Consider the following 17,675-nt stretch of genomic DNA (forward strand, 5'->3'; position numbering starts at 1 on the left):
TAATTATTAATTAAATCGCGTGAATAGTTACGACACATTAGGAGCACCTGCGAAATATATTTTTCTAAGAAGAAATCATATATTAACGAGATTGTTAACGTTAAAAGGCGCGTTAAAATGTTATATACTTTTTTTTTTTTTAATTTTATTTTCTTATATATTTTCTTTTTTTTTTTTGTATTATTTTATTATAGTCCTCGCACTATATATCAATAACTCTTCGAATCATTTTTCTTTCTAGGAATTCTAACCTGGATTTGCTCCAAATAGGCCGTACCTACTCTCTCTCTCTCTCTCTCTCTCTCTCTCTAAAATATTCTTCTTTATTTTTTCTTTTTTTTCTTTTTTTTTCAACTAAAAACATTTGCGAAAGTACGAACATTTCTACAGAAGATATTCTCTCTATTATTTCTAAACCTAAAAACAAGAAGAAGATAAAAAACAAATAAATAGAATAAATAAATAAATTAACAAGTATAGAATATAGACTATATAATAAGAAAAACAAGAAAAATTTATTCTAAATAGCGCGTTTCAAGTAACCGAAAAAAAACGTATTAGCATACCTCGTTTGCTTCTTCTTTAACATAAAAAGAAGAACCCAAAAAATTAGAAAATAAATTCTATTTAAATAAAAACAATATCACAATAGTGTGGTAGTATACTTTATATTAAGATATAACAAACAAAATATTCGGGTGGAGTAAACGTAAGGCGGATTTAAAAATAAATCATATATGGGAATACATTTTTGTATCCCATTTTATTCAAATAATCGTAAGTTATCTGTCAAAACTTTGCATCACGCGCGAATTCGTCGCACATATGTTTTGTTATTATGCGAGTTGAATGCAAAAAGTTCAACATACGTACGTAAGTATAGTTACAACAACAGCATAGATGGCTGCGACTGAACCGCAAACTACAGTTAAGCGCAAGGAGCATAAAAGGAGAATCGAGAAGATGTGCGTGCGAAGTAAATCGTAAATAAAATTTTCTTTCTCTCTTTCTCTCTTTCTCTTTTTCTCTAATGTTAGTTTACGTTGACTGGCGTACAAACGCATGACGAAATAGAGATAGGGCTTACTTAGATTCATGCCTGGAAACAGGACACCGTCTTTCTATGACCGAGAAAAGCAACGAGAAACTACCATCGCTCGTTTATTATTACTCGTTGCCGATCAGAAATCAACGGACACACCATTATTATTATCGTCCCGGATAAAGCAAACTCGATATAATTGTTTCTAAGTATATTACGAGTTATTCGTTTATATTCTAACTAATACACATAGTTATAAATTAATGTATCTATATAACACCCCCCGATTTCACTATTTTTTCTGATATCTCGATTATTAGAAAAACAAAAAAAAATACAAATGATTCTATAAAAAAACAGAGAAGACAGGAACGACCTTTTTACATTCTACGTAATATTCAAAGTAAAATGTCAAAGCAATTAGAAATTAGAATTATCTAATATTCCTTTCGTTCTCGCACACGTGTTCATATTTCTAATATTAAACGTCTTATCTCTGTCTCTCTTCCTCTTCTCTCTTTTGTTCTCCCTCTTTCTTGATTTTATTTGGGGAGGAAAAAAGAAAAAAAACAAAAAATTCATTAGCTCATCCAGAGAATGCTTCTTCGTGAAATTCTTAATGGGCCATAGAAAAAAACATTTGCTCCCAGATGAGCTGTAGTTGTTCCTAGTTGTTGGTCAATCCGTAAAAGACAGCAATTCGGTGAAACAGAGATGATAGACGTTGTTTCAAGATCTGATCGATAGCATGTCTGGTTAGAATCCTGACGCCACGGACCAAAACCGGAAGTAACGGCGCCAACCGTTCATCCTGGGAACATTTCGTTATCGTATCTTTTTTTTCTTTTTTTTCCCCCCTCTAATTTATCAATACTAGACAAAATATTTGTCGGAGTTTGTAGACTGGAAATAGAAAAGATAAAAAGAAAATGAAAGAAAAACAATGTGTAGTTTTACTCACCGGCAAAGCTAAAATCCATTCGAGAACTGTACTCAAAGTTTCGGCCCATGCTTTCCTGTGAGCTTCGCTGTCCTTACTAACGTTGCTTTTTCTTCTATATTCAATCTCGTGATTGAATAATTGTCGATCATTATTGATAAAAGTATCGGTATCGTCTTCCTCGTCCTTTAAAAATGGATTAGTTCTAAATCCTCGTTTGCTACGTTCGTAATCCCGTAATAGTTCTTCAATATTGTTAACGTTTTTATAAGAACGATCAATCGATACGTCGTCATCGTCATCGTCGTCATCGTCGTCGTCATCGTCATCACCGTCATCGCCAAGGTCCTCGTCATCTTTCGAATCGCACGAAATAGATGTCTCGTGAATGATCATCTTGGGTGATTCAAGAACCGAAGAATCTCGAGTTCTTCGCAATTCCATTACCGATTTCGAACGTAAATTTGTAGGATCGAAGCTGACCGAATCGTTGAAATTTTCCAAATCGGCAGTCATGATGAATTTTAATGATGTTCTTCTTGATAATAAACATGCCTCGCTTTTTCGTCGTCGAATGGATGGTCGTTGTTTTTCGTAATCGAGTGCATCGTTTAAGGTTGCATTACTGCTAGGTAATATAACTTCTGGTACCGAGATACCCGAAGTGTCAGGTGAGGAAGTAGTTCTCCAAAGGGGATACAATTGATTCTGGCTGTTGATCATTTCCGGAGGTGCCGGTGTCATAGCTACGAGTTTGGCATCGACGTAACCTTCGCTAGAAGTACCTCCGGATCTATCGAAATATACTATTCTCTCAGTGACGGAACCTAATCTAGAAGCTGGCCTAGAATCATCTGTTTCAGGCTCGGAATGAGGACCAGAATCTGTCGAATATTCAGCTGCTAAATCAGACAATCTGAAAGGTCTAAGATCATTTTCACATTCCTGTCCAAGTTCCTCCAAACCGCTCTCGTCGTCCAAACTAGGATTATAAATTTCAGGATCTTCTAGATCCTCCGGATCATCATTTTCTTCTGCATCGTCGACTTGATCCTCATCCCTATCCACCAAAGGATTATGCATACGCAATTCGGTAGGTGCCGGTGTGCTCGTAATGACTCTATCGTGAATCGGTTCCTTCCTCGTGATTTCAGGATAATCGTCGGGTTGGGCGACCAATAGAAAAATTTTCCTTTCGGCAAAACTATCAGCTTTCGTATATTTACCATCGTGATCGCGTATCACTTCGACGTACATGTCGCAAAGTTCTTCGAAAATCGATTGAATCTGTCTCAGATATTTCTTTATCTTCTGATACTTCGAATTGGATTCGTTATCATTTTTATTACCATTGGATAAAAAATTTTTAACGTAATCTAAATCCACTGAGTTTTCCTCAGCCTCGCGGAGAAACAATTCGAACAACGTGATTAATTTGATAGTCCAAGCGGCTCCAGCTTGTCGATATAAATTTGCAGGTTGTTCGAGATCGGCTACCTTCTGTACTAAGAATTTTAAACCAGGTCGACAATCGAATTTCAAAGCTGCGGCGTAAGAAAGATCCAATGCCGATAGAAAAATTTCGATGTGTCGTGAATTCATATACGAATAGTGGACAGTTTCTGTTGATTTGTAGGACACCGATGCGGTTGCGTGTGGTATCACGTGCGATAAACTGAGAAACGTTCGAATGAACGAAAACAAGAAAACAAACAAACAAAATGGTAGAAATTTAATCGATACACGAAAAAATAGGAATATTCAGTTTTCCTTTGCGAAAATCACATTAACGTACCTCGAGATTGAGGGATTAGCACCCTGAAGAAGAACGCAGGCGACACAGTGTAGTAGCATTTGATGAACCAAAAGACCAACCACCAACGCTCGTAGTTGAATCCTGACGATGAACAGATCTGGATTAAGAGTGGCACCCACAGCTGGTGGATACACGAGGAAGACGTACGATCTCTCATCGGGTGATCTTGAATAATCTTCAGCACGTTGTTCCTCCAGGAGGAACACCTGAAGACACAAACGTGGAGTTTTCAATTGAAAACCGAAAGACCGAACCGAAACGTACGTTTGTACTCATTAAGCACAATTTTTACGCGACGTGATTATTGTACAAATAATGTAATTATCAATATTCTTGTCCCAACAGTATATTAATATATATAAGTTTCAAAGGGAAATTAAAGACATTTAATAAATTTGATGAACAATTTATTATGACCTTGTTGTCAATATCAATAACAATATCAATATCAATATCAATAACAAGGTCATAATAAATTGTTCATCAAATTTATTAAATGTCTTTAATTTCCCTTTGAAACTCATATATATGTACAAATAATATTTTATTTTTTAAACAATATTTATTAATGAATCTCAAATAAAAAGACGGAGGATCAAGATCGTGCTTAACGAAAACAATCGTTTCTTTCTACTTCTCTTTCTCTTTCTTTCTCTCTCTCTCTCTCTCTCTCTCTCTCTTTCTCTCTCTCTCTCTCTATCTTTCTTTCTTTCTTAAAACGAACACAACTAACGATGATACCAAAGATTCCGCAAACGTCCTAGAAACGCTCGGCCCAACGAATATGTGTGCATTCTACGAAAGCAGCAGCTTCTAAAAAAGGGGTGTGTGTGTGTGTGAGTATATATATATATATATAAGTATATACACATATATATCTACATATATATATAGAGAAATATAAATGTGACATGTGAAAATCTAGCCATGGACTCAAGCCATGGATTTTAATGGTGATTCGTAAGATCTCGTGAAAAAAAATTAATGCCAAATGAGAGTCTTAAAAAAATTCCAGCGACGGGGTCCTTTGAATTCCACTCGAGGATTAAACGTCGCAGCAAAAACAATAGCAACAACAACGTTAATCCTTTACGAATCGATGCTTTCTTTTCTTTTTTTTTTTTATATAAACAAACGTCATCGCACGATTTCCATTTTTGTAGTTTTGATTATTTTAATTATTATTTCTATCATAATAAAAATAAATCGTGAGATATTTCGATGGAAAAAGGACCTCGTTGAAGAGATTTTTTTTGTAGCCTGACATGTGCCTTCTACCAGCGAGTGCAAACGTCTAAAACGTAATGATTCAGAATTTCCGCTCGTCGAGAAGCGTCGATAGGCTCGTTCCAAATCCTCTCTCTGCTTTTGATTTATTTTATATTTATTTAGTTATTTTTTATATATCAATTTATATTTTTTTTTATTTTATATAATTCACATCGATGGCACACATTTAGAAATTCATATTTTCTTTTGTTTTTCGATTAATTTTTTGGCTTTTTCTTTTTATCTCCCACTCTCTCTCTCTCTCTCTCCCTCTCTGTCTCTCTCTCCCTTTCTCTCTCATTCTCATGCTCTCATTCTTTTTCTGTCCCTCTCTCACACATATTCTCTCTTTCGAACCACGTGGGAGAAGGGTGCAATTGAAGAATCAACGAATCTGATAAAGAAAGCTATATATATTTGAACACATTTTTTATCTTTTTTTTTCTTTTTTTTTTTCAGCAGTACAAAAACACTGAGCGCACAAAAAATAGATGCAACCCTTAAATGTTTACTCTTCTTTTTTCTTTTTTTTTTTTATCTTTTCTATCACGATCAGCTAATTCGCATACAAAAAATATACGAATATAAATATTAATATAAATATAAATATATATATATGTTATATGTATGTATGTGTGTGTGTGTGTGTGTGTGTGTTTATGTATAATTCATTTATACATTTCGCGATAAAAATTTTCACAATTTAACCCTTTCGTTATGGCATGCTTTTAACCCGGGTATCATTTCATAAAAATTCGCTTGTACATAAGTCCCATGATAAAACCCATATATGGGTCAGTACGAGACCTTTGCTTTACTTTAATTACCCATATATGGGTCACTAATAACGAAAGGGATTAAAAACAGAGTTATTTTTTGATTTCTATCATTTTTTTTCTTTGCATTGATTTCAACGTACGAAAAAACGTGTATTTACGTATATATATTTATATAAATATATTATAATATATTCATATAGGCACACGGTACGCATAGGATTTTGTTAGGCATTTAAAAAAGACGTCTTCTCGCACACATTCAAGGGTTTAACATCGTACAAGACGTATACAATATACGAGACGATCGTCCTCATAATCGTTTAAAGCTAATTCATTGAATTACACACTGACACATCGATGACGATGACGATGAAGGTGACGATGATGGTCTTAATGACTATGATGCAAGGTCCGCATGCACCAAAGCTAATGTATAACAATGATATTACGATAGTATTTATAAAATCTCGTTTAGAGAGTATTGTCATTTTTGTTTAATTTATTCTTCATATATATATATATATGTATATATATGAAAAATTTGATCGAAAAAATATATGCGTGTAAAGATCTTTTTCTTAAGATAACGAGAGGTAGGAAATGTAGTAGTGTGTGGGAGATATAAAAAGAGGAAGGGTGAATTGTGAAAAAGGATAATGACGATGACAATGATCGTGATAGTGGTAGTGGTATTGGTGACGATGATGGTGGTGGTGGTGGTGGTGTGGTGTATTCTCGTAAAAAAGATGAGGATTGAAACCCTGCCTCTCGACGGCGACGTGCTGAAAGCTGACCTTGACGACGCCGTGGAATCTCTAAGACGAGCGGCTTCGCGAATTACAAGGATGCCATTTTGCTCGATGTAGATTTGGTTACTCGTTCGTGTATCGTTATGGCTGTATATATATATATGTATATTTTTTTTTTCTTTTTTTTTTTTTTCTTAATTCGAATTATTTTTCGATTGCTTTTCGATTGTAATTATTGTTTTGTTAAAATCCATGACGTGAGTTTACCGTAAACGGCTAGAGCCAATGGGGAGCCGTGTTCGACGTAGTGTTAGTGTAATCGGGGGGTGTCGTGTGCTGCCTACAACCGACGGGGTAGGAAGTAGTGTGCTGGTCGATCAGTGTCGTCTCAATGGTCATCGAATCCTGGAAAGGCGTCGTCTGCAGTGACGACGCGTTCTGCCTCTTGATGGCAGTCAATACCTCACGCAGCTGGCTCACCTGGGAGCAAGTCAGGTCAGGAGGGCACCAGGTCTCTTTTCTTTCATTTTATTTTATTTTTATTTAATTTCTTTTTTTTTCACTCTCTGTTTTTTCTCTTTTCTCTCATACTCTATCTCTCTCACCCTTTTCCACCCTTTCTTTCTTTCTTTCTTTCTCTCTTTCTCTCTCTCTCTCTCACACACACACACATAATGATTCTTCGATTATATTATACGTTTCTTCTTTTGATACGCGCGTTTGAAGATTGAAAAAATTAAATAACAGGAGACATCGAAAAAAAAATGATAAAGAAAGAAAAAAAAGAAAAGAAAAGATATAAGATATAATAAAATATTGGCAAGAAGTGAGAATGAACACAGAGAGATAGAGGTTATACAATAATATACACGTTAGAAGAATTAAATGTTTTAGTAGGATAGGTATACAGAAGAAACGTTCAAAGTGGTCAACGTCTTATGATAGAAATAAAGAAAAACACACCGAATATGTATATATATATATATGTATATATACCGGGTGTCCAGTAATTGTTTAAACTAAACGAGCAGATGGTGATTCAACATGTCAAACTAATACGAAAAGTATAGAATCGAATTTATTTTTGAGAAAATGAAATTCCAAAATTTGTCAAATACGCGTACACTTGATTCAGTTTCAATTCGACAAATTTTTCTATCTTACTCTAGGATATTTCGAAGAACATATTTGTTGCACATTGTCAACGTGACGATATCTATTGCATTTGTGTTCTACACTTAGAACTTATCTAACGTGATTTTTAATTTTCAAGATTGCAAGCTAAAAATCAATTGTTGAGTTTAACTTTTGTCAAAAGCAAAATCTCGTACGAACAAATTTGATTCCACATTTTCGTTGTTAGTTTTTCATTTAAAATCATCCCTCTCCCTGTTCGATTGATACCACAAATTACAAGACACCCCGTAGAAAATAATTCTCGCTGAAGCGAATACATCGATAAGCACACATCGAACGTTCATCGGACAACATAATTGGGCGAGATCATCGGTCTCCGATGAAACCCCGAAGGAAATCATCGCACGATCACTTACCTGTGCAGCTAGTTGCCGTAATCTTTCGGTTTCCTCGGGCGTTGCATCCCGACGGGCAGCGACCTTCACCTGTGCGATGTCACCGTAGAAAGATTCTGATCTTGGTGAGAAAGCCATGGTCAGCAGGCGTAACTCTTGAAGTGAATTTGAACAGGCACGATAGCAAGCCACACCGCAGACCTCCCATTGTTCCGATGTGAGTATCGGCCCACTGCTCACCAAAACGTGTCTAAGAACAATCGAAAACATTTGTGTATTGTTCATTTTAAAAAAACAAATTATTAACCCTTAATATATTTTTTTTCATATTTATTATTACGTAACATTAACAAATATTTATCCAAATTAACATGATTTTAATATCAAACCACATAACGAACAAATATAATATAATCAAAATGATAATATGTTAATATTCATCAAATTTATTTAGAATTGAATTAGCACAACGGTGTATTGGAATATTCTTAAAGTAAGAAAAATTAATTGGACTATATAATTCTTATTCTAATATATATGATAGGGACAGTTTAATGTATATATCTAATATAAATATAGAAAAAGATAGATATAGACTTTTGTGTCGATTAAAATGTAAGCCATCTACCGCAATCTCTCGAGTTGTCGAAAAAGGGGACGCGGTAGGAGGAGTTTGCTCTAGGATTTCAGAGAACGAGATCCCGTTCGTCATTCACTGCCGGTCATAATTTATCTCTCTCTCTCTCTCTCTCTTCCCTCCTCCTGCCCCTCTTCTCACTCTATCTTTCTCCTTCTCCCAACGAACCTGCCCGTTTTTAAACATTCGCGCTGTACATCGATACCTAGCGATCGAACCCTGGCATGGATTGGATTACCGCGTGGATGTGTGACGTGCATTAAGACGAAGAAAATGCACCGATCCTCCCGGTTCTATTTGTCTTTCTCTCTCTCCCTTATATAAACAATATATATATATATATATATATATATATATATATATATATATGTATATATGCGTTTGTGTATAAGAGAAGGTAAAGATATGTAGAAGCTAAGGATCGAAACGAAACGAAACGATTGGAGATTGACTGAGCGAGAAAAGGATAGACTGAGAACCGAAAGAAAGAAGGAGTGTGTGCCGTTGGCACGACGCCCTGGGGGTGTCGAATGTCAGTGGCTACCTTATCCCAGTGGACAGCCTGTCAAGCTTCGTTATCGTCTTACACGCACGCTCCGTCCGTAACGACAACGATGATATATATATATATGTAACCGAGTCAACACAAACGTACATTCCGCCGAAGCTCTCAGGTCCTCTTAGGATCGTGTGAAACGTGTAAAAGATCGTTACCAATCTATGAAATAATGATCAATGATGTCTCAATATTCTTATATCCCTTATCTTAAATGTTTTTTGATAAATAATGAAAGATATAAAATTGATATTAAGATATATCGTTATATCAATCGTGATTATTTCAACGTTAATAAGAATTAACCGATGGGATAGTTAACAGGCGTCGCGTTAACACGTCACCCGTTACGAAGACAAGTTTTTACACGAAGTTAAAACTCGTTCCTATACACGTACCGCCCCCTTATGTATATAGATATATACGTAGATCTTTTTTCATGCAGGATCTAGTTCCATAATTCGATTATCAAGTAACTGAATTATGATGAAACGGTAGATGACTCCGATCAGCTGTTAACGAACGGCCATATTTGGCGAGATATCGACCGGGGTCCTTGCCTACTTCCTCGCATTCCAGATTATGTCTTATTACAAAATATCCGATCTTGTTCTTGTTTCGTTACTTTGTTCTTTTCTATTTCTTTCTCTTTTTTTTTGTTCTTTTTCTTTTTTTTTTTTCTTCGTCATCTTCTGTGATATTAAAAATCGAAAATGATGCTTCTCTCTATCTCGGCGCATAAATAGTTAGTGCGCAACGAAGCGCGTAAATATTAATGAAGGTCGCGAATCGCAATAACACTAAACGAGCGAATGCAAATTACTTCTGCTACGCCGGCTTTTATATATTCTGCATCAGTGGCGTCCCCGTTTGTACGTCTTTTAAAACCCACGAACAGCTCACCTGATGCAAGCGCAACCGAGACGGGCTATACTCTCTGTGGGTTGAACGACGCATTCCCCCATTACCAGTAAAAGCTGTTTCAACATCAACGTCGTAGCTGGCAAATAGGTGTCGTTTCTAACGACTTCGGGACCTGGAATGAGCAAAGTCAAATTAAAATCTATTTCGAAATAGTACGAAATATCATAGTTTAACTGCGATAACGGTTGATAAACGAAACGTACCTTGCAGGTGTGTCAAGTAGTCGACTACGAGATCGGTGGTAAGACCGCAACATTGTTTAAAATTCGGCGCGAAGTTATCCCAACCCCTGAAGATCTTCGATGTTTTCCTCAACCAATTCTGTACCATTGGTAGAAGTAAATGATTCACACAGTAGAGTCCGAAATCTGGTCCAGGTACGTTGAGAATATCGCGTAACAGATGGAACAGTGTTTCCAAAGTATGCGGTTGATAACGTCTAGGACATATCATCGTGGCACTGGCTAAACCCTCGATGAGAATATACCATACTCGAAGAATACCACTCGGCTTATCCATACTTTGTAGAGTCATGCTACTATAAGATTCATTTCCGGGTGGGGATGAAAGTATCTCGTAAGATTTTTCTGATATAATCCCTTGCATCATCGAGTCGGAGTCTATGTCAAACCTGGGCATTTCCATGTTAGGAATCGTCGAATCCACGTATTGAGGAATCGTCGAAACTTGAATTCTCTGAGCTGAGTGGAAAATCGGGCAAGCTGGCATACGATACATCGATGCTAATATGTCGCTGCAACTCAACAAATACTTCAAACTTTCTACGCAGAGTCTCATGCGTCTAGATTCCGTGACGTCGATTTGATCCTGTTCGTCCTGATGAACCTCGTTATCTCCGCTACCCCTGACGTGTCTAAGAAGACAAAGAATACAATCCAATGCTGCGTTCGCGAATACCAATGTATTGTCGGTCGATAGAAATACTCTGAAGACTTCTAAAAGTGGTGCGGATTCAACGGATTCCGAATTACCGACAGATGCAACTCGTAATGCACCGAACAATGGTCGCCATCCTGAACGAATTTCCGTTCTATTCGTCTCCACGAATTCGCAAATACAACTAACGATCTAATTGGAAAAATCGATTAGTCCAATTAATAAATGTGTGCCGGTATAATCATAAAAATAATTTTATGATTTATTTTTAATTATAAATCATGAAATAAATTTTTCATGATTAACGGCGGCAAATATCGATAATATCAGATTTAATAATTCTAACGAGTATTTACCTGATCTTGAACATCACCGTCGCAGAGTTCTAAACAGAGTAAATTTTCAAAGGGCTTAAAGAGGGCCTCGTTGAAATGAAAATGTGGTAGTTCTATTTGTTCGTTTAACAAAGCAGCCATCGAATCGTGAATACATTGTACTGCCTTTTTTGAGATACTTCGATCTTTGTGACAGGCTGCTTCCATAAAATGAGGACCCAAAATACTCCAAACCTACGTAATTAATATTTTATATTCATCAACATAAATTTGTAACATAAAAAATTAATTAACATAAACTTACTCTCATTATATGAATCAATGGTCTTCCACTTTTAACGCATTTCAACATAACTTCGCCTAATCTTGTCAATAACAATACGTTTAATTCGTTTTCTCTTGGTTTACTTCTCCTCCACCAGAATCTTTTGCTGTCTTTTAAACCGTCCGTGGTTTTGAACAATTGTGCTTTACTCGCTCTGCATAATGCTGTTAGGAATAGACAAAGAGCTTTAAGATTTAATTTTAAGGCAGCATCTTCGAACAATCTGTCAACTCGTTGAGAGAGAACGCAAATGATTTTGGCTGCGTAATCCACGGGTAAGATGCCATTGAATTGGTTATCGGCATTAGATTCTTGAATGATTTCCGGTATTGTATCGGAGCTTGGATTTTGGGCATAGGGACTCGATAGAAAACTATATACATCAACGCTGCAAAAAATAAAAAAAAAAAAGAAACAACAATAATTAATTTATTTATTCAACATTATATTACTGGATTAAATTTTTAGGAACAAATCGTACCAAGTTTCTTCCTCGTCGACTATATTAAAATTCAGTCGAAGTCTGTCTTGGCTACCTTTGATATCACCGTTAGCAGATTCTTTCTTTTCTTTCTTTTGATGTGTCTTGGGAAGAGATGGATTTTGATTCCGACCAAAAAAATCGTGTTCTAATTTACTCACGTACAAACAGCATCTAACATGAACGTGATAATTCATTTTTTTTTTTTTTACGCTCTTAACATTCGTAATTATTAGATATGTTTAATGTTAAATGAACTCACGTAAAAACATGGGGCCAACAATCGCTACCGTGACTACCAAGTTCCAATCCTCTACCTAAAAGAACATCCATGCTCAAAGCATGAGAAGTGTGAAGATTCGTTGCTCTGTTTTGTAATTTCAATCGAAGTACATCTTTCGTACGAGTTATCTTCGATATGGATTGTTCTGTACACGCAGCTTTCGCTAATAGAGCAAAAATAGATCCGCATCGAGTCTGCAATCCTAAATTGATTTTTTAATGAGTTTATTTATTATTTTTAATCATTTGTAATATTAAAATAAAAAGGATTAAATATTAAAATAGTATAAATATTAAATATTTAAATATTAAAATAATAAATATTTTAAATACATATTATAATATTAAATATATTGCTATATTAAACTAATAAATATTAAATATATATTAAAATATTAAAATAGTAAATATATTAAATATAATATTCGAATTACCTAGAATATTACTCAAAGTTGCAGCTTTGTGAAGACCTTCCAAAGACAATACAACGGTATCTCTTATCTCTCTTCTCCCACCATCTCTGTTCAAAATCCCTTTATTATTTTCTTCCTTAGGAGGATTGAGTCCAATCGATAAAACAGCCATCATACTTCCCCAACAACAAGTTAGCACACGTCTTGAAAGCTTAGCACCAGCTTCAGCTTCAGGTGTCGGTTCACTTCGAGAAAGTTGAGCTTTTTCTAATCTTATGTAATCCGACAATAGTTGTCCACCTCTCTGACTACCAGGAATACCATCGACGTCTGTACAAAAGTATTAATATATTTTTTCATTAATACGAAATTTATCTCTATATAAAGAAATGTATTTTTTTTTGTAAATTACCAGTAAGAACGTTCACTAATGCACTGTTTTCAGTTGAATTCGGATTGTAACCACATTTTTCAAGCAAATTACATGCAAGTACTTGCTGATATAATTCTGAAAGCCAAGTGGCCGATAAATAAACTAACACGCCAGAACCATGCACTTCTTCCACGAATTGTTCCTAAAAATACAATATTATTTTTGTTTAATATTAATTTATTTTTAATCGTTCATATCTAATATAAGTATGGTAAATAAAAATTATGAACGATACCTCGCTAATTGGCACTTGACGACTATCTTCGTTATAATAATTCATTCTAATTAATTTGAGATTGAGCAGCAATGCCGCATAAGTTGCCAAATAAATTCCATCGGCGTTCATAATCGTTATAAGCGGGCATGAATCTGTATTATTTGTATTATCTGTTCTTTCTTGCATTTTTTGTTGAACTGCAAATACTTATTTAGTAACAGAAGAATTTATTTTAATTATAATATAATTAATTTGTTTATATTAGTTCAAATTATTATTGATTGATTATATATTTTTAAAAATTGTCTATAATTATTTGTAAACGTAATAAGTACCACTAAAGATAGCTCTAACATTTATTTTATATATTCTTCTCATATTTATTTTTTTTTTTTTTTATTTAAAAATCATCTATAAACCTTCGAGTTAAAATTGGTGCATTATAATTATATTTTATCAATAATTATCACGGTAACACCATCTGTCGGTAAAATATTTATCCAAAGTGCATTTATAAATGCACTTTAATACATATTGCACATCACAGGAGTTTAGAAAGTTTCTCGACAGATAACGTTCGCGAGAAAAGTTATCGACGGAGTAAAATATTATCTACATTCAGGCGCAATATATTCAACATATATTTTATAGAAATAATAATTATACGCGAGCGTAAATAAATTATATAAATTCCTCACCTTGACAATATTCCGAAGCAAAATTTTGCAATGCCTCGTCAACTTCGATATTACTCCTAAGTATAAGCACCATTGGTATTAAATCGCTTCGTAAAGTTTTAACAAATTTTCTTGCGTTATGTCTTTCAACGTCAACGTTACACTCATCGGCAACCTGTCGACCTACGTGAAGACATTTAGGTAATTTTTCTAATCTAAGTCTCTCCCGTTCGTTCTCGATAGCATAATCGTTATCATCGAGACTGTTATCCTCGTGCACCTCGTCTGATTCATTCTGAGGACCTTCTGTGTCAGTCGAATCACCATCTTCTGATGGTCCATGACCAGATGAGTCTGAATCTGAACCAATACCCTTCTTCATTAACTCTAATTGTTCCCTGAAAATGAATTCATCGTATATAATACAAATGATTATAATTAAACGATGAAATTTATGAATTTCTTATTGAAATATAAATTACCTATAAGTTTTTGGTAATCTTGCCATACTTTGGTAAGTTAAAGGTCCACGATAGTCACAAGATTCCAAATCCTCGTACAAACTATTGATCGTGCAAGTGTAATTATGATTAATGGCTTTGCCCTCGCAAAGTTCTTGAAGTGCTGAAAGCATTGCAACTATGCAAGAAACACTGGCATGCAATATAGATAATCCTCCTGTTGTTGATTCTTCGATCGAGTCCATTGCTCTGGAAGGAAACATGAATTTTATTTATCATATTTCACATAATGAAAACTATCGCATATTTATTACTATAAGAAAATTTAGAAATATTAATTAACATATTATTTAACTTACAATCTCATTAACGCCATATCACTTTGTATATGACTCGAACGATCTTCCTCGACGAGTAAAGGACCAGCAAAGTCAACCATGCGACTAGGACTGTGCAACAACTCTTTCAATGCTTTCAAAGGTTCTAAACGTTGCTGAAGTGGAGGATATAATAACATTCTATGAAAAACTGATTCTAACACCGGTCTTAGAGGACCTACACAGCCAACCAGTCTCACAAGTTCAGTACCAATGCTAGAAATAATCAAAAAATAAGTTAGATTATCTCAAAATTCGATGTAATATTGTTATTCTTGTTTTTTTTTTTTACAAAATTACCTGTACACAGTCTTTGCCTGATGACTGTCAAAACTTAACGACGTAGCGAGATAACCCGATCCCCTACCAACTTCATTTTCCTTACCCTCTCTCGATGTAAAAGTTTTATCTACTCTAGGTGTTCCTAGAAATGCTATCAAAGCTGGACAAAATTTTTGCCAGAGGAAGGTAGTGAAGTGTGCGTTAGTGTGAATCTTTTGCGGAAGCGACGATATCAAAGTATGAAGACATTCCAAAAGAAACACTACCGTACTACCGTTTCTTGCGTTACTGTAACAAAATATCCTAAATATTGCAACAAACATTTTTCCATGATATCGTATATAAACGCGTTTGATGATTATCGACAAACGTTGATACGTTTCTCTTACTTTTGAGCTTCGTCGAGTTTACTACAAATATATTGAAGAATCGGCAAGGCCTCGTTAAAACACGACACGCCACGTTCTCGTACATTTTTATTCTTTTTCGCGTTCTCGTCCATCTCCTGACATTCTTCGTCTGTAAAAAATATTTCATTCGTTATTTTCCCTTAATTTCTTTTTAAATAAAGAACAACTGTCCAAGATATGATTAATCTATAGCTTGATTAACAAAATCAATTTGTTAAACTAAACTAATTTAAAGTTTGATTGATGAAGAACGTGACTACACACGCGATCTTAAAACTTATCGATCAAACTTTTCTTTAGTTTCTTAAGATAAAATCGATTAGGATATAAAATGAAAGTATATCTATGTATACATATATATATATATACCTAAAAACAAACAAAAAGATCTTAAGGTTTGGCTCGTTGCAGCCTGTGCCGCAGTACGAACAGCTTGATTTCCATTCTCGAAAGCTTCACTGCAAGTCGTAAGAATTGCAATAATTAAACGGCCGTTCATCGTCCAATATGGGGAACATGCTACTTGAAGTAAAACCTGCATTTAAAATGAAAATTGTAATCATTCGTTTAAGATATAATTTTTTCTTTCTTATTTTCTTTTTTCTTTTTTTGTTTTTTTTTTACTTACTTTAAGCATATCCGTTTGAGTATCGTCCGATTGCGAAAGCATCGAACTCATCGTGTGTAACATTTGAGCTGGCAACCATAAGGAATCATCTTCCGGTTCGTACGGAGATTGAAATATGTCGTCTCTCAACATCTTCTGCATTGCGCGACAAATTAAGAAAATAAATGTTAAAATATTTGAATTAATTTTGATAACACATCGAATTGTTATTCGGCGTCTAAGTGAAATTAAATTTTACTAAAGTACAAATATGGCGGTTCTATTTGTGATATCATCATTTTATCGTAGACTTCCGGAACACAACTACCGCAAACGAAAACATTGAATCGTAACGTCAAACTCTTTACTAGTATAATATCACATTGCAAATAAAACAAATATTATAAAACGTATTAAATGCGTTGCATCAAATACTTGAAACATATCTTTCGATTGTTGCATATACGTTATCCGTAAATAACGATAACAAAAAAAATGGTCTCGTATGTATGATAGATGAAAAATATCTATCTATATAAATTATTATTTTAATCGTAAAAAATCTCACATGTAATCCCGATAGGCCAAAAGCAACGAACTTGCTTCTTTTCGTTTCGAGTGCTAGCTGAAGCGCGTGTAAGCATTTCGCTCGTAATTCGTGCGGTGGATCCCGCAACAAACCTTGCTGTTTACCCAAGAAATCTGAAAAAGATGAAAAAAATAAAATGTCCAAATTATCAGGAATAAATTCGATAAATGATTGAGCTGTCGTGAAGTTTGTCGTTGTTTGAAATGATTTTAAAAGAAAAACGAAATGGAAAATCCGTGTGTATACTTTGTTAACCACAATCTAAACGAGCTGTAATCTTGTCCAGAAAAATTATGACGTTTACGTATCGAGTACAAATATTATATAGTTTTTTTAAACTGAAACTCACCGTACGCTTCCTGCGCCGATTTCCGTAAATTTTGTAATTTCGCATTATTCGACTCCCTGATGATCTGCTGCAAGAGATCCTCCATGACACGGCGGGCTGCCACGCGACTGATCGATAGCGGGTGTGCCAATGCACGATACGTATATACGACTTATCAGGACCGTATCAAATACATCTTTTTTAAAGGGGCTTCACAAAAATATTCTCTTATCGATCGAATTTTTATATATTTTATGGCTTTTCTTTTTTTCTCGTTTTATTTTTATTTACGTTATATTCTTTTATAATTGTTTGTC

At 34.7% G+C, this 17,675-nt stretch overlaps 1 protein-coding gene across 3 annotated transcripts; it reads right to left on the minus strand.

Annotated features, from left to right (window-relative positions):
* Nucleotides 1-1,028: 1,028 nt before the first annotated feature.
* On the minus strand, nt 1,029-17,504 carry LOC106785257 (brefeldin A-inhibited guanine nucleotide-exchange protein 3). 3 transcript variants are annotated; one of them, XM_014745557.1, is made up of 22 exons: nt 17,380-17,504; nt 17,010-17,143; nt 16,463-16,597; nt 16,204-16,369; nt 15,814-15,943; nt 15,443-15,712; nt 15,125-15,358; nt 14,787-15,014; nt 14,326-14,702; nt 13,646-13,833; nt 13,390-13,552; nt 12,999-13,307; nt 12,545-12,767; nt 12,283-12,456; nt 11,781-12,189; nt 11,498-11,710; nt 10,448-11,333; nt 10,224-10,356; nt 8,149-8,377; nt 3,778-4,004; nt 2,004-3,657; nt 1,029-1,853 (listed from the first exon to the last, which is right to left on the minus strand). In XM_014745557.1, exons 1-22 carry the CDS (start codon nt 17,462-17,464, stop codon nt 1,710-1,712), a joined length of 6,711 nt encoding a protein of 2,236 aa, XP_014601043.1. In that variant the 5' UTR covers nt 17,465-17,504; the 3' UTR covers nt 1,029-1,709. The 3 variants fall into 3 exon arrangements, with proteins under 3 accessions (XP_014601043.1, XP_014601042.1, XP_014601041.1); XM_014745556.1 differs by having other exon boundaries at nt 13,646-13,824; nt 15,443-15,727; XM_014745555.1 differs by having other exon boundaries at nt 15,443-15,727.
* Between the last annotated feature and the right edge of the window lie 171 nt (nt 17,505-17,675).

This window comes from Polistes canadensis, unplaced genomic scaffold (assembly GCF_001313835.1).
Source record: "Polistes canadensis isolate GaletaPanama2010 unplaced genomic scaffold, ASM131383v1 scaffold_47, whole genome shotgun sequence".
Taxonomy (NCBI): Eukaryota; Metazoa; Arthropoda; class Insecta; order Hymenoptera; family Vespidae; genus Polistes; species Polistes canadensis.